The sequence below is a fragment of the Oncorhynchus tshawytscha genome, linkage group LG02 (genome assembly GCF_018296145.1).
Source record: "Oncorhynchus tshawytscha isolate Ot180627B linkage group LG02, Otsh_v2.0, whole genome shotgun sequence".
Classification (NCBI taxonomy): Eukaryota; Metazoa; Chordata; class Actinopteri; order Salmoniformes; family Salmonidae; genus Oncorhynchus; species Oncorhynchus tshawytscha.
The window spans coordinates 3,158,649-3,184,404 of record NC_056430.1 but is presented as its reverse complement, the minus strand read 5'-3'; the positions used below and the strand labels follow the sequence as shown (position 1 = coordinate 3,184,404).

General features: G+C 44.5%; 2 protein-coding genes and 1 long non-coding RNA gene across 23 annotated transcripts in view; all 3 read right to left on the bottom strand.

The window, feature by feature from the left end:
• Positions 1-10,384, bottom strand: part of LOC112247478 (probable E3 ubiquitin-protein ligase makorin-2) — a 59,322-nt gene extending 48,938 nt beyond the window's left edge. The window contains exon 1 of the mRNA XM_024416250.2: positions 10,229-10,384. Within this exon, the coding sequence (XP_024272018.1) occupies positions 10,229-10,254 (26 nt within the window). The 5' untranslated portion in view covers positions 10,255-10,384. The remainder of the gene's footprint in view (positions 1-10,228) is intronic.
• A 1,932-nt stretch (positions 10,385-12,316) lies between these two features.
• The window catches only part of isy1 (ISY1 splicing factor homolog), a 29,481-nt gene continuing 16,041 nt past the window's right edge, over positions 12,317-25,756 (bottom strand). Inside the window, exons 4-10 of the mRNA XM_024416255.2 lie at positions 25,617-25,725; positions 25,409-25,521; positions 20,576-20,693; positions 20,354-20,476; positions 13,620-13,732; positions 13,378-13,470; positions 12,317-12,823 (exon numbers count right to left, since the gene is read on the bottom strand). Of these exons, the coding sequence (XP_024272023.1) occupies positions 12,716-12,823; positions 13,378-13,470; positions 13,620-13,732; positions 20,354-20,476; positions 20,576-20,693; positions 25,409-25,521; positions 25,617-25,725 (777 nt within the window). The 3' untranslated portion in view covers positions 12,317-12,715. The remainder of the gene's footprint in view (positions 12,824-13,377; positions 13,471-13,619; positions 13,733-20,353; positions 20,477-20,575; positions 20,694-25,408; positions 25,522-25,616; positions 25,726-25,756) is intronic.
• On the bottom strand, positions 17,647-20,347 carry LOC112247484. Of its 21 annotated transcripts, none has more exons than XR_006084491.1 (5): positions 18,829-20,347; positions 18,308-18,794; positions 18,172-18,263; positions 18,045-18,102; positions 17,648-17,967 (listed from the first exon to the last, which is right to left on the bottom strand). It is a non-coding gene; the product is annotated as an uncharacterized LOC112247484 (long non-coding RNA). The 21 variants fall into 21 exon arrangements; XR_006084489.1 differs by having other exon boundaries at positions 18,839-20,347; XR_006084500.1 differs by having other exon boundaries at positions 18,308-18,726; positions 18,839-20,347.

The window sequence follows — 25,756 nt, the reverse complement described above, 5'->3', positions numbered from 1 at the left end:
TAACAGGCAATATTAACTAGGGAAATTGTGTCTCTTCTCTTGCGTTCATTGCATGCAGAGTCAGGGTATATGCAATAGGTTGGGCCGCCTGGCTCGTTGCAAACTAATTTGCAAGATTTTTACATAATATTGCAGGTTGTGCCATGTAACGGTAATATTTAGACTTAGAGTTACCACCCGTTAGATAAAATACGTAACGGTTCCGTATTTCACAGAAAGAATAAACGTTTTATTTTCAAAATGATAGTTTGCGGATTTGACCATATCAATGACCTAAGGCTCGTATTTCTGTGTTTATTATAATTAAGTCTGATTTGACATTTGATAGAGCAGTCTGACTGAGCGGTGGTAGGCAGCAGCAGGCACGTAATCATTCAGTCAAACAGAAGCTCTTAGCAATGCTGGGATGAACAGCGCTGTTTATGACTTCAAGCCTATCAACTCCCGAGATTAGGCTGGCAATACTAAAGTACCTATTACAACATCCAATAGTCAAAGATATATGAAATACAAATGGTATAGAGAGAAATAGTTATAATTGCTATAATAACTCCAACCTAAAACTTCTAACCTGGGAATATTGAACCACAAGCATTCACATGTGCTGAGCAAGGAAATTAAATGTTAGCTTTTTCACATGGCAAATATTGCACTTTTACTTTCTTCTCCAACACTGTGTTTTTGCATTATTAAACCAAATTGAGCATGTTTCATTATTTATTTAGAGACTAAAAAGATTTTATGTATTATATTAAGTTAAAATAAAAAAGTGTTAATTCAGTATTGTTCTAATTGTCATTAATACAATATTACAAAACAAACACATACACATATATACACTGCTCAAAAAAATAAAGGGAACACTAAAATAACACATCCTAGATCTGAATTAATGAAATATTCTTATTAAATACTTTTTTCTTTACATAGTTGAATATGCTGACAACAAAATCACACAAAAAATTCTCAATGGAAATCAACCCATGGAGGTCTGGATTTGGAGTCACACTCAAAATTAAAAGTGGAAAACCACACTACAGGCTGATCCAACTTTGATGTAATGTCCTTAAAACAAGTCAAAATGAGGCTCAGTAGTGTGTGTGGCCTCCACGTGCCTGTATGACCTCCCTACAACGCCTGTGCATGCTCCTGATGAGGTGGCGGATGGTCTCCTGAGGGATCTCCTCCCAGACCTGGACTAAAGCATCCGCCAACTCCTGGACAGTGCAACGTAGCGTTGATGGAGTGAGACATGATGTCCCAGATGTGCTCAATTGGATTCAGGTCTGGAGAACGGGCGGGCCAGTCCATAGCATCAATGCCTTACTCTTGCAGGAACTGCTGACACACTCCAGCCACATGAGGTCTAGCATTATCTTGCATTAGGAGGAACCCAGGGTCAACCACACCAGCATATGGTCTCACAAGGGGTCTGAGGATCTCATCTTGGAACCTAATGGCAGTCAGGCTACCTCTGGCGAGCATATGGAGGGCTGTGCGGCCCCCCCAAAGAAATGCCTCCCCACACCATGACTGACCAAACCGGTCATGTTGGAGGATGTTGCAGGCAGCAGAACATTCTCCACGGCTTCTCCAGACTGTCACATGTGCTCAGTGCGAACCTGCTTTCATCTGTGAAGAGCACAGGGCGCCAGTGGCAAATTTGCCAATCTTGGTGTTCTCTGGCAAATACCAAACATCCTGCACGGTGTTGGGCTGTAACCACAACCCCCACCTGTGGACGTTGGGCCCTCATACCACCCTAATGGAGTCTGTTTCTGACCGTTTGGGCAGACAAATGCACATTTGTAGCCTGCTGGAGGTCATTTTGCAGGGCTCTGGCAGTGCTGTTCCTTGCACAAAGGCGGAGGCAGCGGTCCTGCTGCTGGGTTGTTGCCCTCCTACGGCCTCCTCCACGTCTCCTGATGTACTGGCCTGTCTCCTGGTAGCACCTCCATGCTCTGGACACTACGCTGACAGACACAGCAAATCTTCTTGCCACAGCTCACATTGATGTGCCATCCTGGATGAGTTGCACTACCTGAGCCACTTGTGTGGGTTGTAGACTCCGTCTCATGCTACCACTAGAGTGAAAGCACCGCCAGCATTCAAAAGTGACCAAAACATCAGCCAGGAAGCATAGGAACTGAGAAGTGGTCTGTGGTTACCACCTGCAGAACCACTCCTTTATTGAGGGTGTCTTGCTAATTGCCTATAATTTCCACCTGTTGTCTATTCCATTTGCACAACAGCATGTGGAATTTATTGTCAATAAGTGTTGCTTCCTAAGTGGACAGTTTGATTTCACATAAGTGTGATTGACTTGGAGTTACATTGTGTTGTTTAAGTGTTCCCTTTATTTTTTTGAGCAGTGTATATACATACATATATACACACACATATACATATATACACATATATATACAGTGGGGCAAACAAGTATTTAGTCATCCACCAATTGTGCAAGTTCTCCCACTTAAAAAGATGAGAGGCCTGTAATTTATCATAGGTACACTTCAACAATGACAGACAAAATGAGAAAAAAAAAATCCAGAAAATCACATTGTAGGATTTTTTATGAATTTATTTGCAAATTATGGTGGAAAATAAGTATTTGGTCAATAACAAACAAGCAAGATTTCTGGCTCTCACAGACCTTTAACTTCTTCTTTAAGAGGCTCCTCTGTCCTGCACTCGTTACCTGTATTAATGGCACCTGTTTGAACTTGTTATCTGTATAAAAGACACCTGTCCACAACCTCAAACAGTCACACTCCAAACTCCATTATGGCCAAGACCAAAAAGCTGTCAAAGGAAACCAGAAACAAAATTGTAGACCTGCACCAGGCTGGGAAGACTGAATCTGCAATAGGTAAGCAGCTTGGTTTGAAGAAATCAACTGTGGGAGCAATTATTAGGAAATGGAAGACATTCAAGACCACTGATAATCTCCCTCGATCTGGGGCTCCACGCAGGATCTCACCCCGTGGGGTCAAAATGATTACAAGAACGGTGAGCAAAAATCCCAGAACCACACAGGGGGACCTAGTGAATGACCTGCAGAGAGCTGGGACCAAAGTAACAAAGCCTACCATCAGTAACACATTACGCGCCAGGGACTCAGATCCTGCAGTGCCAGACGTGTCCCCCTGCTTAAACCAGTACATGTCCAGGCCCGTCTGAAGTTTGCTAGAGAGCATTTGGATGATCCAGAAGATTGGGAGAATGTCATATGGTCAGATGAAACCAAAATATAACTTTTTGGTAAAAACTCAACTCGTCGTGTTTGGAGGACAAAGAATGCTGAGTTGCATCCAAAGAACACCATACCTACTGTGAAGCATGGGGGTGGAAACATCATGCTTTGGGGCTGTTTTTCTGCAAAGGGACCAGGACGACTGATCCGTGCAAAGGAAAGAATGAATGGGGCCGTGTATCGTGAGATTTTGAGTGAAAACCTCCTTCCATCAGCAAGGGCATTGAAGATGAAACGTGGCTGGGTCTTTCAGCATGACAATGATCCCAAACACACCGCCCGGGCAACGAAGGAGTGGCTTTGTAAGAAGCATTTCAAGGTCCTGGAGTGGCCTAGCCAGTCTCCAGATCTCAACCCCATAGAAAGTCTTTGGAGGGAGTTGAAAGTTCGTGTTGCCCAGCAACAGCCCCAAAACATCACTGCTCTAGAGGAGATCTGCATGGAGGAATGGGCCAAAATACCAGCAACTGTGTGTGAAAACCTTGTGAAGACTTACAGAAAACGTTTGACCTCTGTCATTGCCAACAAAGGGTATATAACAAAGTATTGAGAAACTTTTGTTATTGACCAAATACTTATTTACCACCATAATTTGCAAATAAATTCATTAAAAATCCTACAATGTGATTTTCTGGATTTTTTTTTCTCATTTTGTCTGTCATAGTTGAAGTGTACCTATGATGAAAATTAAAGGCCTCTCATCTTTTTAAATGGGAGAACTTACACAATTGGTGGCTGACTAAATACTTTTTGCCCCACTGTGTGTGTGTGTGTGTGTGTGTGTGTGTGTGTGTGTGTGTGTGTGTGTGTGTGTGTGTGTGTGTACACACACACACACACACACACACAGTTGAAGTCATTAGTTTACATACACTTAGGTTGGAGTCATTAAAACTTGTTTTTCAACCACTCCACAAATTGCTTGTTAACAAACTATAGTCTTGGCAAGTGGGTTAGGACATCTACTTTGTGCATGACACAAGTAATTTTTCCAACAATTGTTTACAGATAGATTATTTCACTGTATCACAATTCCAGTGGGTCAGAAGTTTACATACACTAAGTTGACTGTGGCATTAAACAGCTTGGAAAATTCCAGAAAATGATGTCATGGCTTAAGAAGCTTCTGACATCATTTGAATCAATTGGAAGTGTACCCGTGGAAATATTTAAAAGCCTACCTTCAAACTCAGTGCCTCCTTGCTTAACCTCGTGGGAAAATCAAAATAAATCAGCTAAGATCTCAGAAAAAAAATTGTAGACCTACACAAGTCTGGTTCATCCTTGGGAGCAATTTCCAGATGCCTGAAGGTACCACGTTCCATCTGTACAAACAACAGTACGCAAGTATAAACACTTTGGGACCACGCAGCCGTCATACCGCTCAGGAAGATGACGCGTTCTGTCTCCTAGAGATGAACGTACTTTGGTGCGAAAAGTGCAACTCAATCCCAGAACAGCGAAGGACCTTGTGAAGATGCTGAAGGAAACACGTACAAAAGTATCTGTATCCACAGTAAGATCAGTCCTATAATCGGCATAACCTGAAAGGCCGCTCAGCAAGGAAGAAGCCACTGCTCCAAAACCACCATAAAAAAACAGACTACGGTTTGCAACTGCACATGGGGACAAAGATCGTACTTTGGTCTTTGGAAATGTCCTCTGGTCTGACGAAACAAACATAGAACTGTTTGGCCATAATGACCATCGTTATGTTTGGAGGAAAAGGGGAGGCTTGCAAGCCAAAGAACACCATCCAAATCGTGAAGCACGGGGGTGGCAGCATCATGTTGTGGGGGTGCTTTGCTGCAGGAGGGACTGGTGCACTTCATAAAATAGATGGCATCATGATGACGGAAAATTATGTGGATATATTGAAGCAACAAACGGCTTAAGGACAACAAAGTCAAGGTATTGGAGTGGCCATCACAAAGCCCTGACCTCAATCCAATAGAACAAAGCGTGTGTGAGCAAGGAGGCCTACAAACCTGACTCCGTTACACCAGCTCGGTCAGGAGGAATGGGCCAAAATTCACCCAACTTATTGTGGGAAGCTTGTGGAAGGCTACCTGAAACGCTTGACCCGTGCAACCAAATACTAATTGAGTGCATGTAAACTTCTGACCCACTGGGAATGTGATGAAAGAAATAAAAGCTGAAATAAATCACTCTCTCCTATTATTCTGAAATGTCACATTCTTAAAATAAACTGATGATCCTAACTGACCTAAAACAGGGAATTTTTACTAGGATTAAATGTCAGGAATTGTGAAAAAGCAGATCTTAAAATGTATTTGGCTAAAGTGAATGTAAACTTACAACTTCAACTATATATATATATATATATATAAATAAATAAATGGCCGATTTATCGGTATCTGCTTTTTTTGGTCCTCCAATAAATCGGCATCGGTGTTGAAAAATCATAATCTGTTGACCTCTAGTAAAGTTGGTTGCCAACTACCATATAAAGTCCAAAAAGTAAAAAAGAAGCCTGAGGAAGGAGGGATGATGAGAAAGGAATTTGGTTTACAGTTTTAACTGTGGATTAATTGTTGGAGTAGAGGACCTTGTGCATTTCAGGTAAAATAACAACCCAAAGTTTATATCCCAGGACAAATTAGCTAGCAACAGCAAGCTAGCTAGCTAAATTACCATAAACGTTTAATGCATTTTGACTTCTCCCCAAATTAATAGAATTGGTTCAGTTTGTTTTGATATTTACAGATAGCCTGCAAAGTAATGTCATACTTTCCAGGTCCATACCCAAACAGTTCGAACTACTAATTTTGAAAATGACTCTCTCCAGAAATAAGTCTCTCACTGTTGCCGCCTGCTACCGACCCCCCTCAGCCCCCAGCTGTGCCCTGGACACCATTTGTGAATTGATCGCCCCCCATCTAGCCTCAGAGTTTGTTCTGTTAGGTGACCTGAACTGGGATATGCTCAACACCCCGCCAGTCCTACAATCTAAGCTAGATGCCCTCAATCTCACACAAATCATCAAGGAACCCACCAGGTACAACCCTAACTCTGTAAACAAGGGCACCCTCATAGACGTCATCCTGACCAACTGGCCCTCCAAATACACCTCCGCTGTCTTCAACCAGGATCTCAGCGATCACTGCCTCATTGCCTGTATCCGCTACGGAGCCGCAGTCAAACGACCACCCCTCATCACTGTCAAACGCTCCCTAAAACACTTCTGTGAGCAGGCCTTTCTAATCGACCTGGCCCGGGTATCCTGGAAGGACATTGACCTCATCCCGTCAGTTGAGGATGCCTGGTCATTCTTTAAAAGTAACTTCCTCACCATTTTAGATAAGCATGCTCCGTTCAAAAAATGCAGAACTAAGAACAGATACAGTCCTTGGTTCACCCCAGACCTGACTGCCCTCGACCAGCACAAAAACATCCTGTGGCGGACTGCAATAGCATCGAATAGTCCCCGGGATATGCAACTGTTCAGGGAAGTCCGGAACCAATACACGCAGTCAGTCAGGAAAGCTAAGGCCAGCTTCTTCAGGCAGAAGTTTGCATCATGTAGCTCCAACTCCAAAAAGTTCTGGGACACTGAAGTCCATGGAGAACAAGAGCACCTCCTCCCAGCTGCCCACTGCACTGAGGCTAGGTAACACGGTCACCACCGATAAATCCATGATTATCGAAAACTTCAATAAGCATTTCTCAACGGCTGGCCATGCCTTCCGCCTGGCTACTCCAACCTCGGCCAACAGCTCTGCCCCCCCGGCAGCTCCTCGCCCAAGCCTCTCCAGGTTCTCCTTTACCCAAATCCAGATAGCAGATGTTCTGAAAGAGCTGCAAAACCTGGACCCGTACAAATCAGCTGGGCTTGACAATCTGGACCCCTATTTCTGAAACTTTCCGCCGCCATTGTCGCAACCCCTATTACCAGCCTGTTCAACCTCTCTTTCATATCGTCTGAGATCCCCAAGGATTGGAAAGCTGCCGCAGTCATCCCCCTCTTCAAAGGGGGAGACACCCTGGACCCAAACTGTTACAGACCTATATCCATCCTGCCCTGCCTATCTAAGGTCTTCGAAAGCCAAGTCAACAAACAGGTCACTGACCATCTCGAATCCCACCGTACCTTCTCCGCTGTGCAATCTGGTTTCCGAGCCGGTCACGGGTGCACCTCAGCAACTCTCAAGGTACTAAACGATATCATAACCGCCATCGATAAAAGACAGTACTGTGCAGCCGTCTTCATTGACCTTGCCAAGGCTTTCGACTCTGTCAATCACCATATTCTTATCGGCAGACTCAGTAGCCTCGGTTTTTCGGATGACTGCCTTGCCTGGTTCACCAATTACTTTGCAGACAGAGTTCAGTGTGTCAAATCGGAGGGCATGCTGTCCGGTCCTCTGGCAGTCTCTATGGGGGTGCCACAGGGTTCAATTCTCGGGCTGACTCTTTTCTCTGTATATATCAATGACGTTGCTCTTGCTGCGGGCGATTCCCTGATCCACCTCTACGCAGACGACACCATTCTATATACTTTCGGCCCGTCATTGGACACTGTGCTATCTAACCTCCAAACAAGCTTCAATGCCATACAACACTCCTTCCGTGGCCTCCAACTGCTCTTAAACGCTAGTAAAACCAAATGCATGCTTTTCAACCGATCGCTGCCTGCACCCGCATGCCCGACTAGCATCACCACCCTGGATGGTTCCGACCTTGAATATGTGGACATCTATAAGTACCTAGGTGTCTGGCTAGACTGCAAACTCTCCTTCCAGACTCATATCAAACATCTCCAATCGAAAATCAAATCAAGAGTCGGCTTTCTATTCCGCAACAAAGCCTCCTTCACTCACGCCGCCAAGCTTACCCTAGTAAAACTGACTATCCTTCCGATCCTCGACTTCGGCGATGTCATCTACAAAATGGCTTCCAACACTCTACTCAGCAAACTGGATGCAGTCTATCACAGTGCCATCCGTTTTGTTACTAAAGCACCTTATACTACCCACCACTGCGACCTGTATGCTCTAGTCGGCTGGCCCTCATTACATATTCGTCGCCAGACCCACTGGCTCCAGGTCATCTACAAGTCCATGCTAGGTAAAGCTCCGCCTTATCTCAGTTCACTGGTCACGATGGCAACACCCATCCGTAGCACGCGCTCCAGCAGGTGTATCTCACTGATCATCCCTAAAGCCAACACCTCATTTGGCCGCCTTTCGTTCCAGTACTCTGCTGCCTGTGACTGGAACAAATTGCAAAAATCGCTGAAGTTGGAGACTTTTATCTCCCTCACCAACTTCAAACATCAGCTATCTGAGCAGCTAACCGATCGCTGCTGCTGTACATAGTCTATTGATAAATAGCCCACCCATTTTCACCTACCTCATCCCCATACTGTTTTTATTTATTTACTTGCTCTTTTGCACACCAATATCTCTACCTGTACATGATCATTTATCACTCCAGTGTTAATCTGCAAAATTGTAATTATTCGCCTACCTCCTCATGCCTTTTGCACACATTGTATATAGACTCCCCCCTTTGTTTTCTACTGTGTTATTGACTTGTTAATTGTTTATTCCATGTGTAACTCTGTGTTGTCTGCTCACACTGCTATGCTTTATCTTGGCCAGGTCGCAGTTGCAAATGAGAACTTGTTCTCAACTGGCCTACCTGGTTAAATAAAGGTGAAATAAAAAAAAATAAAAAAACAGCTGCATGTCCTGATCGTGTCTGGTGTGGGGGTACAAAAATCAACATCCGGTCGCGCGCCATCATTCGCACATTGATTTTGTCCCCCTACACCAAACGCAATCACGACACACGGGTTGAAATATCAAAAACTCTGAACCAATTATTTTAATTTGGGGACAGATCGAAGAGCATTAAACATTTATGGCAATTTAGCTAGCTGGTTTGCAGTTTCTAGCTAATTTGTCCTATTTAGCTAGCTTGCGGTTGCTAGCTAATTTGTCCTGAGATATAAACGTAGAGTTATTTTAGCTGAAATGCATAAGGTCCTCCACTCCGACAATTAATCCACTCATAAAACAGTCAACCCGAATCATTTCTAGTCATCATTACATCATTATTAACTTTCATAGTTACCATGACAACAGACCTAACTTAGTTCATCTTTCAATCAAACACGTGGGTATAACCAATGAGGAGATGGGAGAGGCAGGACTTGCACCGTGTTCAGCTTCACAAATAGAACTGACTTCTATTTTAGTGCTTGGCAAAGCAGAGCTCATTGGTGCAATAATTATATAACATGCATGTTTAAATTTATTTTGCAATGCTCGTGGATGCGAGCTGTGTAGTCAGCAAGATTGCGAACAATAGCGAAGCAGAAATTGTGACATAGAACAATGGGCTGGGAATAGTACATTCAGAAGGAGAGTTGGTGCCATGGTGCTCAATATAACTAATAGGAGCTGGTAGGGTGAAAAATGCCCTAAAATAAGGCCTGTTTTTCGTGATTACTTCAAAAGTACGGCAAGCAGCTGAGAATTATGGTCATATTATGAAACCGGGCTCCACGGTGGATGTAATGAACTAGTTATCTGGAAAGCTTTGTTAAATGTCATGTGTCCAGCCTATTTATATAAATCCGGTCCAACTGGCGTCATCATCAATCCTAGTTGATTATAATGCAGATCTAGCGCCCACTATCGGCTGCCTAGGCTACACTTTAGTGTTAACTAGCCAACAAAAGCACCAATCGCGTGATCCATGGACATGTTCAATCTGAGCAACACACTACCGCATGTTCTCATATGTCGCACCAGACTGGTCTCAGCTTCAACGCTAACGTAAGGAAGCTAACTAGCAACGGTAGAGTTAGCTAATGTTGGCCAGCCAGCCAGCCAGCTAGCTAAGAAGCTAGCTAACATTTCCTAATTGCAAGACCGGAAACATCACACAGCTCGAGGCAAGAAACGTACTCAAGGAATAGTAAAAACCATTAAACAGTTCTACCTGCAGGTAACTTGCTTCGTGCTCATTTTTGTTCATCAATAACATTGGCGCAACAGTATTTATGTTATCGTTGTCACGTTTGAGTGCAAACCGCAACACCCGCCTATGAACCCCCAGAATAAATTAAAATAAGGTTCCGATGTTAAGGTTCCGGACGCGTTGTTGGCAGACTGGTCGCCGGGGAAATGGCTGAAGCAGAAGTGTCGTTTGAAGCGAAAAGCTGAAAGCACGTCCAGTACAGTTAGCGAGAAAAATCAGTGGACAACAGTGAAGTCTTAGAATGGATTTATTTGGGGAAACCCGTTTGAAGTCAAGAGGATGGTGAAGAAGGCGTTGGGAAAAGTGACCAGGAGGTGGATGGTGTTAATGTTGGACATTGATAAACAATATCATAGGCTAAAAATTCCAGAAGTAGCACGTCTAATGACCCGTATGGGGAAAGGGAGCAAAGTGTATCTGTATTACTGATGTTTGATGAGTATTAACCACTCTATGTAAAGTTGGGATATAAAAGATACACGTCAGAGCATTCGTGCAAAACCCAATGCAATGCAAGAAGTGTAAAAAGGGTCAGAGTTTGAGCCCCACATGATTAGTGTAATCTTATTTTTGCCTGTTTTGAATGTTATTTTGGCATTAATAGGTGTCAGTATCAGTCTGGAAAAAAAACAATTTATTTAATATAGCTGCGAACAAACATGGTCTCTTTTTTGCTGTCTTGAGTAAGGCAGCTCCAAAATGCAACAAAGCTGCAATGCAACAATACGAACAATGCATTTTCCAGCATGATGGAGCACCTTGCCATAAGGCAAAAGTGATAACTAAGTGGCTCGGGAAACAAAACATCGATATTTTGGGTCCATGGCCAGGAAACTCCCCAGACCTTAATCCCATTGAGAACTTGTGGTCAATCCTCAAGAGGCAGGTGTACAAAAAAAAAAACACAAATTCTGACAAACTCCAAGCATTGATTATGAAAGAATGGGCTGCCATCAGTCAGGATGTGGCCCAGAAGTTACTTGACAGCATGCCAGGGTGGATTGCAGAGGTCTTGAAAAAGAAGGGTCAACAATGCAAATATTGACTCTTTGCATCAACTTAATGTAATTGTCAATAAAAGCCTTTGAAACTTTTGAAATGCTTGCAATTATACTTCAGTATTCCATAGTAACATCTGACAAAAATATCTAAAGACACTGAAGCAGCAGACTTTGTGAAACTTAATGTGTCATTCAAAACTTTTGGCCACGACTGTACAGTACATATAGGCCTAATAGTACACAACAATAATACATCATTGACAGTTACCAGCTAGACCAAAATTGTCAAATTGAGGGTTCTCTCATATGTGTCTGGAAGTAGCTAGCCAATATTAGCCAGTTAGCTTGAGTGCTGTTGTGAGGCAGCAGCGTAGCCTAGTGTGCTCTGAACTTACAGCTTTCACTGAAATCTGGACAATAATATTACGTTAAGAAACTGTATACAACTCCTTTTTATATATACATTTTAGAGTATTCTTTCCAATTGATAAGATTAGTATGTGAAATTAACTTCTTGTTCAAGTTGGCTGGATGTCCTTTGGGTGGTTGACCATTCTTGATACACACGGAAAACTGGTGAGCGTGAAAAAGCAGCATTGCCGTTCTTGACACAAACCGGTGCGCCTGGCACCTATTACCATACCCCTTTCAAAGGAACTTCAATCTTTTGTCTTGCCCACTAACCATTTGAATGGCACACATACACAATCCATGTCTCAATTGACTCAAGGTTTAGAAATCCTTTTAACCTGTCTCCTCCCCTTCATTTACACTGATTGAAGTGGATTTAGCAAGTGACATCAATAAGGAATCAAAGTTTTCACCTGGATTCACCTGGTCAGTCTATGTCATGGAAAGAACATGTTCACTCAGTGTATATTTAAGTCCTGCTGGGGAGTGAGACACTAGTTCCTATGGTCTTACTGTCACATGACCTAGCCTCCTCCAATCTGTTTACAGGTCAGTACAGGGTGATGGGAGGCATGAGGGACTAAAGCAGAAACATTCAACTGATCAATAATGGGAATGCTAGAATCAACACTACCAGTAGTGGAAAGGAATGATGGACAATATTTATTCAGATGAAAATTGAGTTTACTTCGGAAAATGTAAAATTGTTTTTAAAAAAAAGTTATTTATTTACAAGGCTTGTAATATTACATTATGATATAACACAATGTGGTTCTGTACCTCCAACAGACCAAACAAGACATTATCCCATTCACATGACTAACCTGGTCCCAGGTCTGTTCCTGCTACAGCCAAATTTCTGATTAGTTTAGTACTAGCACTAAGAATAAGAAGGAGCTGGTTATATAGTCTGGGAAAAGCAGGTCATGACACCTCATCCCAACATTAATACAGTCCTTCAGCCCTAGACCTATAGATAGATCTCTCCTCCCTCTCTCCACTACAGCCTATTCAGTCCTAGATCTAAATCTCTCCACTACAGCCCCAGTAGTGTCTTGGCCTCCTCACTTTGGGCCATCAGGGTCTCACTGGCGTACTTCTGAAGGAGCTCCATCTTCTTCCTTCTCACCAACGCCTCCTCAATCTAGAAACAAAGATTTATTCAAGAGGCTCTTAGCCAGTAGTTCTGAAAGTAGCGTTCACGTCCCAGAAAACAGTGTACGTCATCGCTCTGCTGTGTGTGTGTATGATGTGCCTCTTGCTAGCTGTCACTCAAATGGCGAGGGGCAGAAGCTCATTGGCTAGAATTCGAACTGCTAGGGTGCTGGCCCATATAGGGAAAAATGGTGCCGCCGTTGCCAGAAAACAGTCACCTTCAAACTAGGGATTTCATTCCTAATTGAGGTAAATGTAAGTCTGCTCATAGATTATGCATGTATGAATTACACATGAACAAATCCAGCCCAAAGCGTTTAAAAAATACTTTGTCGACTACTAAGTTCCTGTGCATGTTTTTTAACTTAACCCTACTCAATCTGAAGAGGATCAAAGACATATCATTAAACTAGCCCTAACCATCCCCAATCTGGAAACAGAGATTTACATACTAATAGATTAGCATTAATATACTGAGCCACACTCAGACTAGTTGGAACATAACTTTCTACAGTCTAGAGATCTGTGTGTGAATGCAGGCACCTCTTTCTGAGACGGCACGGGGACGTGAGCGATAAAGGATGTGAGAGTTCCATCCTCTCCTTCCATCTGTTCTCTAGTCTCGTCATCTGAATGCTGAGAGACAGATCAAAACGTTAGGTTATCATCTGAATGCTGACAGACATAAATGTTATGCTTACAAGTAGGACACACATGGGAATACCTTTTGACTTTAAATGGCCAGTAAATGGGACCAGAGTCCGTATGTTTTGACTGATATTCACCTCATCCTCCTTTACAGCATACATATGTTCCTCCTCTTCCTCGACCTCCTCTCTTCCTCCTGCAAGACGCGCTTCTCTCTCCGTTTTCCATTTCTCCACTGCCTTCAATATCACTGACACACACACACACACACACACACACACACACACACACACACACACACACGTTTCTTGAGGCGACCATGTGTATTGGGTTAGGGTTAAGTATAGAGTCGTATTGGGTTATGTATAGGATATTGGGTTAAGTATTGTGTATTGGGTTAAGTAGAGTTGTATTGGGTTATGTGTAGTGTATAGGGTTAAGTATAGTGTATTGGGTCGTAAGTATTGTGTATTGGGCCAAGAATTATGTATTGGGTTATTTTTTATTTAACTAGGCAAGTCAGTTAAGAACAAATTCTTATTTACAATGATGGCCTACACTGGCCAAACCCGGACTACACTGGGCCAATTGTGCGCTGGCCTATGGGACTCCCAATCACGGACGGTTGTGATACAGCCTGGGTTGGGTTGTATCGGGTTAAGTATTGTGTATTGGGCTAAGAACTGTGTCTTGGGTTATATTGTGCTGAGTATTGTGTATTGGGTTAAATATTGGGCTAAGTATTGGTTTAAGTACAGGGTTGTTTTGGGCTAAGTACTGTGTAGTATTGGGTTAAGTATTGGGTTGTATTGGACTAGTGAAGATGGCGCCGGAGGGGATGGCTGCCGTCTTATTGGCTCTTAACCAACCATGCTATTTTGTTTGTAACTTGTTTTGAACACAATTTCAACCCCTCCCTGACGGAGTCTGCAATACCAACATGTCTCAAGCAGACCACCATAGTCCCTGTGCCCAAGAACACGAAGGTAACTTGCCTAAATGACTAGCGACCGGTAGCACTCACGTCTGTAGCCATGAAGTGCTTTGAAAGGCTGGTCATGGCTCACATCCATGCCATTATCCCAGAAACCCTAGACCCACTCCAATTTGCATACCTCCCAAACAGATGATGCAATTGCTATTGCACTCCACACTGCCCTTTCCCAACTGGTCAAAGGAAACACTTACGTGAGAATGCTATACATTGACTAAAGCTCAGCATTCAACACCATAGTACCCTCAAAGCTCATCACTAAAGTAAGGATCCTGGGACTAAACACCTCCCTAAGCAACTGTATCCTGGACTTCCTGACGGGCCGCCCCCAGGTGGTAAGGGTAGGTAGCAATACATCCGCCACGCTGATCCTCAACTGCAAGGCCAGGCACGACTCCAAAACCATCATTAAGTTTGCAGACGATACAACAGTGGTAGGCCTGATCACCGACAACGACAAGACCGCCTATAGGGAGGAGGTCAGAGACCTGACCGGGTGGTGCCAGAATAACAACCTATCCCTCAACGTAACCAAGACAAAGGAGATGATTGTGACTACAAGAAAAAGAGGACCGAGCACGTCCCCATTCTCATCGACGGGGCTGTAGTGGAGCAGGTTGAGAGCGTCCACCTCAACAAACTAACATGGTCCAAACACACCAAGACAGTTGTGAAAAGGGCACGACAAACCTATTCCCCCTCAGGAGACTGAAAAGTTTTGGCATGGGTCCTGAGATTCTCAAAGGGTTTTACAGCTGCAACATCGAGAGCATCCTTACTGGTTGCATCACTGCCTGGTACGGCAACTGCTCGGCCTCTGACCGCATGGCACGACAGAGGGTAGTGTGTACGGCCCAGTACATCATCGGGGCCAAGCTGCCTGCCATCCAACACCTCTATACCAAGAGATGTCAGAGGAAGGCCCTAAAAATGGTCAAAGACTCCAGTCACCCTTGTCATAGACTGTTCTCTCTGGTACCGCATGGCAAGCGGTACCAGAGCACCAAGTCAAGGTCTAAGAGGCTTCTAAACAGCTTCTACCCCCAAGCTATAAGACTCCTGAACAGCTAATGAAATGGCGACCCAGACCATTTGCATTGCCCCCAACCCCCTCCCTACGTTGCTACTCTGTTATCTATGCATAGTGACTTTAATAATTCTACCTAGATGTACAAATTACCATCTGTATATAGCCTGCTATTATTTACTGCTGCACTTTAATTTTTTGTCATTCTTTTTCTTACCTTTTTAAAAAGGTATTTTGTTAACTGCATTGTTGGTTAAGGGCTTGTAAGTAAGCATTTCACTGCATTTCACTGCATGTGACAAATAAAATGTGATTTGATTGGCCTAAGTATTGGGTTAAGTATTGTGTAGTATTAGGTTCAAGTGTTTTAATTGTGTATTGGGTTGTATCGGGTTAAGTATTGTTTTTTTGTGTTTTTTTTAACCTTTATTTTAACTAGGCAAATCAGTTAAGAACAAATTCTTATTTACAATGACAGCCTAGGAACAGTGGGTTAACTGCCTGTTCAGGGGCAGAACAACAGATGTTTAACTTTGTCAGCTCGGGGATTTGATCTAGCAACCCTTCGGTTACTGGCCCTGACGCCGCTTATTGGGCTAAGAATTGTGCATTGGGCTGTATTGTGTATTGGGTTGTTTAAGGCACAAATTCAGGGGAGAGATACCATGACACCAACAATACTGCTTTGTTCCAGAATATCATGATGAAACAGAAAGCAGGAGACATGGAGAGTGAATGAGAGATTTGAGTTGAAGCTAGAGGCCACCCTCCTCTAGCAGAGGCCACCCTCCTCTAGCAGAGGCCACCCTCCTCTAGCAGAGGCCACCCTCCTCTAGCAGAGGCCACCCTCCTCTAGCAGAGGCCACCCTCCTCTAGCAGAGGCCACCCTCCTCTAGCAGAGGCCACCCTCCTCTAGCAGAGGCCACCATCCTCTAGCAGAGGCCACCATCCTCTAGCAGAGGCCACCATCCTCTAGCAGAGGCCACCATCCTCTAGTTGAGGCCAGAGGCCACCATCCTCTAGTTGAGGCCAGAGGCCACCATCCTCTAGTTGAGGCCAGAGGCCACCATCCTCTAGTTGAGGCCAGAGGCCACCATCCTCTAGTTGAGGCCAGAGGCCACCATCCTCTAGTTGAGGCCAGAGGCCACCATCCTCTAGTTGAGGCCAGAGGCCACCATCCTCTAGTTGAGGCCAGAGGCCACCATCCTCTAGTTGAGGCCAGAGGCCACCATCCTCTAGTTGAGGCCAGAGGCCACCATCCTCTAGTTGAGGCCAGAGGCCACCATCCTCTAGTTGAGGCCAGAGGCCACCATCCTCTAGTTGAGGCCAGAGGCCACCATCCTCTAGTTGAGGCCAGAGGCCACCATCCTCTAGTTGAGGCCAGAGGCCACCATCCTCTAGTTGAGGCTAGAGGCCACCATCCTCTAGTTGAGGCTAGAGGTTCTCATGAGGCCATTAGTGGTCCTGTGCTCCATGTATAAGACAAAAATATTAGACATTTACTCTAATAGGGAACACATGGTCTCTGAGCACCATCACATCACCGATTACTATCAGGTCACAAGAACACAGCAGGATACAGCTGGATAGAGCTCCTACACAGACAGCCTCCCTCTTCACCAGGACAACACAGGGATAGCCTAATGTCACAATCTGGGACAGCAGAGGGGAAGGCTAATGTCAACACCTGGGACAACAGACGGAAAGGCTAATGTCAACACCTGGGACAACAGAGGGGAAGGCTAATGTCTCCCTCACTAACTTTAAGCACCAACTGTCAGAGCAGCTCACAGATTACTGCACCTGTACATAGCCCACCTATAATTTAGCCCAAACAACTACCTCTTTCCCAACTGTATTTAATTTTTATTTAAATATTTATTTTGCTCCTTTGCACCCCATTATTTTTATTTCTACTTTGCACATTCTTCCATTGCAAAACTACCATTCCAGTGTTTTACTTACTATATTGTATTTACTTTGCCACCATGGCCTTTTTTACCTTTACCTCCCTTCTCACCTCATTTGCTCACATTGTATATAGACTTGTTTATACTGTATTATTGACTGTATGTTTGTTTTACTCCATGTGTAACTCTGTGTCGTTGTATCTGTCGAACTGCTTTGCTTTATCTTGGCCAGGTCGCAATTGTAAATGAGAACTTGTTCTCAACTTGCCTACCTGGTTAAATAAAGGTAAAATAAAATAAATAAAAATAAATAAAAACAGAGGGGAAGAATAATGTCACAACCTGGGACAACAGAGGGGAAGGCTAATGTCACAACAGAGGGGAAGGCTAATGTCACAACCTGGGACAACAGAGGGGAAGGCTAATGTCACAACAGAGGGGAAGGCTAATGTCACAACAGAGGGGAAGGCTAATGTCACAACAGAGGGGAAGGCTAATGTCACAACAGAGGGGAAGGCTAATGTCACAACAGAGGGGAAGGCTAATGTCACAACCTGGGACAACAGAGGGAAATGCTAATGTCACAACCTGGGACAACAGGGGGAAGGCTAATGTCACAACCTGGGACAACAGAGGGGAAGGCTAATGTCACAACCTGGGACAACAGACGGAAAGGCTAATGTCACAACCTGGGACAACAGACGGAAAGGCTGATGTCACAACAGAGGGGGAAGGCTAATGTCACAACCTGGGACAACAGAGGGGAAGGCTAATGTCACAACCTGGGACAACAGAGGGGAAGGCTAATGTCACAACCTGGGACAACAGAGGGGAAGGCTAATGTCACAACCTGGGACAACAGAGGGGAAGACTAATGTCAAAACCTGGGACAACAGAGGGGAAGGCTAATGTCACAACAGAGGGAAAGGCTAATGTCACAACAGAGGGGAAGGCTAATGTCACAACAGAGGGGAAGGCTAATGTCACAACAGAGGGGAAGGCTAATGTCACAACCTGGGACAACAGAGGGGAAGGCTAATGTCACAACAGAGGGAAAGGCTAATGTCACAACAGAGGGGAAGGCACAATGTCACAACAGAGGGGAAGGCTAATGTCACAACAGAGGGGAAGGCTAATGTCACAACAGAGGGGAAGGCTAATGTCACAACAGAGGGGAAGGCTAATGTCACAACAGAGGGGAAGGCTAATGTCACAACAGAGGGGAAGGCTAATGTCACAACAGAGGGAAAGGCTAATGTCACAACAGAGGGGAAGGCTAATGTCACAACAGAGGGGAAGGCTAATGTCACAACCTGGGACAACAGAGGGGAAGGCTAATGTCACAACCTGGGACAACAGAGGGGAAGGCTAATGTCACAACCTGGGACAACAAAGGAGAAGGCTAATGTCACAACCTGGGACAACAGAGGGGAAGGCTAATGTCACAACAGAGGGAAAGGCTAATGTCACAACAGAGGGAAGGCTAATGTCACAACCTGGGACAACAGAGGGGAAGGCTAATGTCACAACAGAGGGGAAGGCTAATGTCACAACAGAGGGGAAGGCTAATGTCACAACAGAGGGGAAGGCTAATGTCACAACCTGGGACAACAGAGGGGAAGGCTAATGTCACAACCTGGGACAACAGAGGGGAAGGCTAATGTCACAACCTGGGACAACAGAGGGGAAGGCTAATGTCACAACCTGGGACAACAGAGGGGAAGGCTAATGTCACAACCTGGGACAACAGAGGGGAAGGCTAATGTCACAACAGGGGGAAATGCTAATGTCACAACCTGGGACAACAGGGGGAAGGCTAATGTCACAACCTGGGACAACAGAGGGAAAGGCTAATGTCACAACAGAGGGAAAGGCTAATGTCACAACAGAGGGAAAGGCTAATGTCACAACAGAGGGGAAGGCTAATGTCACAACAGAGGGGAAGGCTAATGTCACAACCTGGGACAACAGAGGGGAAGGCTAATGTCACAACCTGGGACAACAGAGGGGAAGGCTAATGTCACAACCTGGGACAACAGAGGGGAAGGCTAATGTCACAACCTGGGACAACAAAGGAGAAGGCTAATGTCACAACCTGGGACAACAGAGGGGAAGGCTAATGTCACAACCTGGGACAACAGGGGGAAGGCTAATGTCACAGAGGGGAAGGCTAATGTCAAAACCTGGGACAACAGACGGAAAGGCTAATGTCACAACAGAGGGAAAGGCTAATGTCACAACAGAGGGAAAGGATAATGTCACAACAGAGGGAAAGGCTAATGTCACAACCTGGGACAACAGAGGGGAAGGCTAATGTCACAACAGAGGGGAAGGCTAATGTCACAACAGAGGGGAAGGCTAATGTCACAACAGAGGGGAAGGCTAATGTCACAACAGAGGGGAAGGCTAATGTCACAACAGAGGGGAAGGCTAATGTCAACAGAGGGGAAGGCTAATGTCACAACAGAGGGGAAGGCTAATGTCACAACAGAGGGGAAGGCTAATGTCACAACAGAGGGGAAGGCTAATGTCACAACAGAGGGGAAGGCTAATGTCACAACAGAGGGGAAGGCTAATGTCACAACAGAGGGGAAGGCGGTGTCACCCAGCAGGGAGGATATTCATCCACTGCAGAGGGGTGTCACCCAGCAGGGAGGATATTCATCTACTGCAGAGGGGTGTCACCCAGCAGGGAGGATATTCATCTACTGCAGAGGGGTGTCACCCAGCAGGGAGGATATTCATCCACTGCAGAGGGGTGTCACCCAGCAGGGAGGATATTCATCTACTGCAGAGGGGTGTCACCCAGCAGGGAGGATATTCATCCACTGCAGAGGGGTGTCACTCAGCAGGGAGGATATTAATCTACTGCAGAGGGGTGTCACCCAGCAGGGAGGATATTCATCTACTGCAGAGGGGTGTTACAGAACAGGGGACTACCTTCTTTTTCGTACTCTTGCTCCAGAGGGACCAGCGCCCCATCATCCTCATCTCTGTATCCGTAGTACTCAGCATCGATGTCCTTCATCAGCTCCGCTCTGCTCTTCCTGGGGGGAGGGATGGCTGGGGGGGGTGATCAGTACACATTCCATAGTGGTATCAAACATGGTATTAACCTAAACTGGATATCATCCTTGGAGTATCAATTGCCAGTAAACCTACGTTCTTTCTCAAACAGCTCTCTGACTCCAGGCAGGTCTTTAGCTGCTCCAAAGTATTTATATCCTCTGTTTCCTGGGACCTCCTTCCCTTCATGGTCCAGCATCTTTGGTCCCACTCTCTGGAAGATAGACACAAGAGAACATAAAGATTGTTCAGGACAAGACTAACACTTTACTGAGAGTCACTTAATATCTCATTAACATTACATCAGTGATCAGGTAATGACTTAACTAGCTGTTTGATTTGGCTTTGGAATTTAGCCATTTTACCAGTGTCTTGGTTGTCTTCATGTGTTTCGTTCAGCTTTTTCACTTTGAACTTATCTGCTCCACCACACACCTGTTTGGTAAGGTTGAACACGACTTGTCCTACTCAGCTTCATGACAAAAACTTCTCCCACTAGTGTGTGAAACCTACTCCCGTTGCTTGGATTACACCTGGTGATCTGTTCACCGTCTGCCGTGGCCTGTCTCCCCTTGTCTGGTACAGGTACCCCGCCACACTCCCCCCTTCTGTCTCTCCCAAGCTTTTGCTCACCTCCAGCACATACGCACTTACACACACACCGCAGACTTTGGACTGATCAGAATTTTAGGGAGGCTAATTATGTGAGCTTACTCAGAAATGCTTTAATTAACTAGTATAGACCTAGAGAGCTACTCTCTCAAGTTATCTTGTTGGGGCGAGTGACTCTGAACTTACAATGGCCCCAAGTCATTACATTATTTTTCTTGTCCTTTAAGGTATTTGCCTCATGACTCCTGCACGCTTTGTTGACTATGAACTTGCTTGTTTACCCAGCCGTGGGACAGAATGTGTTTGTTCCCACACTCGCGACTGACTCTATTGGTTACACAGACTCTTGCCTCCCATCCTATTCTAACCACCTCTCGCCGGGTTTGTATTAATATTACCTGATGAAATTGCTGTACAATATGACCTTGTTGCCATCTGATGCACAATCAAATGTCATAAATCAACACTGCAGAGCTCTCTCTGTCCTCTGCCGTGCCGTGATTGTATTACTGTTGATGATATCTGGAAATGTGCATGTACTGCCTGGCCCATCTACGGTTGCTAGCCCCAATTCTGACTTGTGCTCCGATTTCTGCTTTGTGGATTTTTGCTCTTGTAAAACAACCGACATGTACGTGTTTGCGAGAGTCTCACCTTTCCACAGATGGTGTGTGTAGCCCAAACTGTTAGGACACCACATACAGAAGTTGTCAGATTGGCTGGTCCGACTTCAGACGAGTCCCAAGACGCTTGTGGGGGTTGGAGAACACCAAAGTGTTCGTGAGAGTCTCATTTCTCCACAGATGGTTCATAATAGTTTGTAAGCCAAACAGTTCGTACACTACAGACAATTTTGTGAGAATACCAATTTTCGAGATGCCTCATGGTCTGACAAACACCAGTCTAACTCTGTCACCTTTCACCGCAGATGCGGAAGAGTGACATAGGGTTGGGGCCTCTCTGAGTAGGGTTGGTCGATACTAATGCTATGATGCGTCTTACCCTGTAGTGTTGGTCGATACTAATGCTATGATGAGTCTTACCCCATAGGGTTGGTCGATACTAATGCTATGATGCGTCTTACAGTAGAAAAATAAGTCTATATACAATGTGAGCAAATGAGGTCATGGTGGCTAAGTAAATACAATATGGCATGTAAAAAAAATATTTAAAAAATTTAAAAATGTCCTATAACCTAACTCACTACGGTAAGACAGCCTGTTCCTCAAGATTTGCCATTGCCTGCACTTGGCATCTGCCCAGGCTTTCAACATTATCATATTTTGTCATGATTCACCCAATTGCATTCTATTTCGCACAATATCATTTTTTATTTTTGTTCCTATAAGGCACAGAGGGGGACTGAGGATGCTACACTGACCTTGGTGAACATGGTGGCTAGTCACCTTCAACATGCTAAATCATATCACATTTTATTTATTGATTTTAGTTTAGCTTTCAATACAATGCAAATCCACACACTGCTGAAACGACTACTGGACCTGAACGTCAACGGAGGCCTGGCAATTTGGATGAAGGACTTCAACTGATCGCACACAGAGGGTCCTCGTGAATGGGGCCTCTCTGATGAACTGACCTGAACACACGGGGCCTCATGAATGGGCCCTCTCTGATGAACTGACCCTGAACACAGGGGTGCCCCAGGGCTGTGTCCTCTCTCTGATGAACTGACCCTGAACACAGGGGGACCCCGGGGCTGTGTCCTCTCTCTGATGAACTGACCCTGAACACAGGGGCGCCCCAGGGCTGTGTCATTTCACCGTTGTTGGTCTTTATCTCCAAGGAAACAATGTGAGCCTTTTCAAGTACGCGGATGACATGGCTCTGGTAGGACTCTTTATTAAAGATGCTACGTCAGATGGGGACAGCTATTTATAAAACAGACCAACAACCTTCAAGAATAGTGCCGGTCAAGTGCCCTCCACATCAATGTGGAAGAGACAAAGGAGCTCATCATCAATGGCAACAACCTGCCAATGTCTCAACCACTGTCTCTGAACGACCAACCAGTGTTTCAAATACCCAGGGACACAAATTGATAACAATCTGAGTTTTACAGAGAATACAGACTTAAAATAAATACAAAGCAAGTCGGCGCCTGTTTTTAAATCAGGAAATTGAAGGGGTTTGGGGTCAGCCAGGATGTTCTGGAGGATGTACAGCAGTCTGGTGGAGAGCATCCTCACGTTCAATATGACAGTCTGGTAATCTGAGCTGGTGGAGAGCAACCTCACATTCATTATGACAGTCTGGTAATCTGATCTGGTGAAGAGGATCCTCACATTCAATATGACAGTCTGGTAATCTGAACATGAGGAGTAAAAGCAAACAAACCAGAATAGTAAACACAGCCAGCAAAGTAGTTGGTCAACCACAGTCACATTGGAGCAGTTTGTTCAGCAAGGCAACCAAAAGGAAGGCACTGGCTGTCGTTGGCGACCCCTCCCACCCTCTCCACACCTTCAGTTTGAGAGGCTTCCCTCTGGCCGGCGCTTCAGAATGCCCATGGCCAAGAAGAATGTGTTCTAACATTCATTCCTTCCTTGTGCTGTTGGACTACTAAATGCAAAGTAAATTGTATCGGTATATGTACTTACAGTTGAAGTCGGAAGTTTACATACACCTTAGCCAATTACATTTAAACTCAGTTTTCACAATTCCTGACATTTAATCCTAGTAAAAAAAGTTTTAGGTCAGTTAGGATCACCAATGTGAAATGTCAGAATAATAGTTGAGAGAATTATTTGCTTTTAGCTTTTTTTCATCACATTCCCAGTGGGTCAGAAGATTACATGCACTCAATTAGTATTTGGTAGTATTGCCTTTAAATTGTTTAACTTGCCTCAAACGTTTTGAGTAGCCTTCCACATGCTTCCCACAATAAATTGGGTGAATTTTGGCCTCCTTGCTCACACAGGCTTTTTCAGTTCTGCCCACAAATTTTCTATAGGATTGAGGTCAGGGTTTTGTGATGGCCACACCTCGACTTTGTTGTACTTAAGCCATTTTTCCACAACTTTTGGAAGTATGCTTGGGGTCATTGTCCATTTAGAAGACCTATTTGCGACCAAGCTTTAACTTCCTGACTGATGTCTTGAGATGTTGCTTCAATATATCCACATATTTTTCCTACCTCATGATGCCATCATTTTTTTTTTTTAAAGTGCACCAGTCCCTTCTGCAGCAAAGCACCCCCACAACATGATGCTGCTTCAAGGTTGGGATGGTGTTCTTCGGCTTGCAAGCATCCCCCATTTTCCTCCAAACATAACGATTGTCATTATGGCCAAAAATATATATTTTTGTTTCATCAAACCAGAGGAAGTTTCTCCAAAAAGTACAACCTTTGTCCCCATGTGCAGGTGCAAACTGTAGTCTGGCTTTTTATGGCGGTTTTGGAGCAGTGGCTTCTTCCTTGCTGAGTGGCCTCCCAGGTTAAATCGAGATAGGACTAGTTTTACTATGGATATAGATATTTTGTACCTGTTTTCTCCAGCATCTTCACAAGGTCCTTTGCTGTTGTTCTGGGATCGATTTGCACATTTCGCACCAAAGTACATTCATCTCTAGGAGACAGAACGCGTCTCCTTCCTGAACGATATGATGGCTGCATGGTCCCATGGTGTTTATACTTGCGTACTATTGTTTGTACAGATGAACGTGGTACCTTCAGGCGTTTGGAAATTGCTCCCAAGGTTGAACCAGACTTGTGGAGGTCTACAATTGTTTTTTCTTCTGAGGTCTTGGCTGATTTCTTTGGATTTTCCCATTATGTCAAGCAAAGAGGCACTGAGTTTGAAGGTAGGCCTTGAAATACATCCACAGATCCACCTCCAATTGACTCAAATTATGTCAATTAGCCTATCAGAAGCTTCTAAAGCCATGAAATCCTTTTCTGGAATTTTCCAAGCTGTTTAAAGGCACAGTCAACTTAGTATATGTTAACTTCTGACCCACTGGAATTGTGATAGTGAAAAATAACTTGCGTCATGCACAAAGTAGATGTCCTAACTGACTTGCCAAAACTGTAGTTTGTTAACAAGAAATCTGTGGAGTGGTTGAAAAACAAGTTGTTAGTGAATGTATTAATCTCTTCTGTTAGTGAATGTATTAATGTCCTCTGTGTTGTTAGTGAATGTAACATGGACTGACTGGTTTAAATGTGATGATGTAAGAATGTATGTGTATGTGATCCTTTTAATGGAAGGTGATATAAAAGAAACAGTTCCATCCTGGATGGAGGGGGGGGCACATAACCACCATAGGATAAAGGTTGAAATCTCCCAACTCTATTACCCCGTAGTCAGGTCCTCCCAGCTCCTTGATCCTGACCTCCCAGTGACCTTTCTCTCTCAGCAGCTTATTGATCTCATCGTTCAGGTCCCGGATCTTAAACTCTCCCAGACCAGCTATCAGAGAATAACAGGCAAACACATGGATGAGGTTATGCTCTTCATTCATAAACATTTATTAACGGTTCAATGTCATATGTAGTACAACTCACCATTTTGAATCTGAGCAACTTTCTTGGAGATCTCACTGATAATCTGTCGTCTCCACTTCTCTGCTTTAGGCAGCTCAGTACATTCTGAGGCCAGGAACGGTCTCCTCTCCTGGAACAGTCAACAAACATGTCAGGATAAC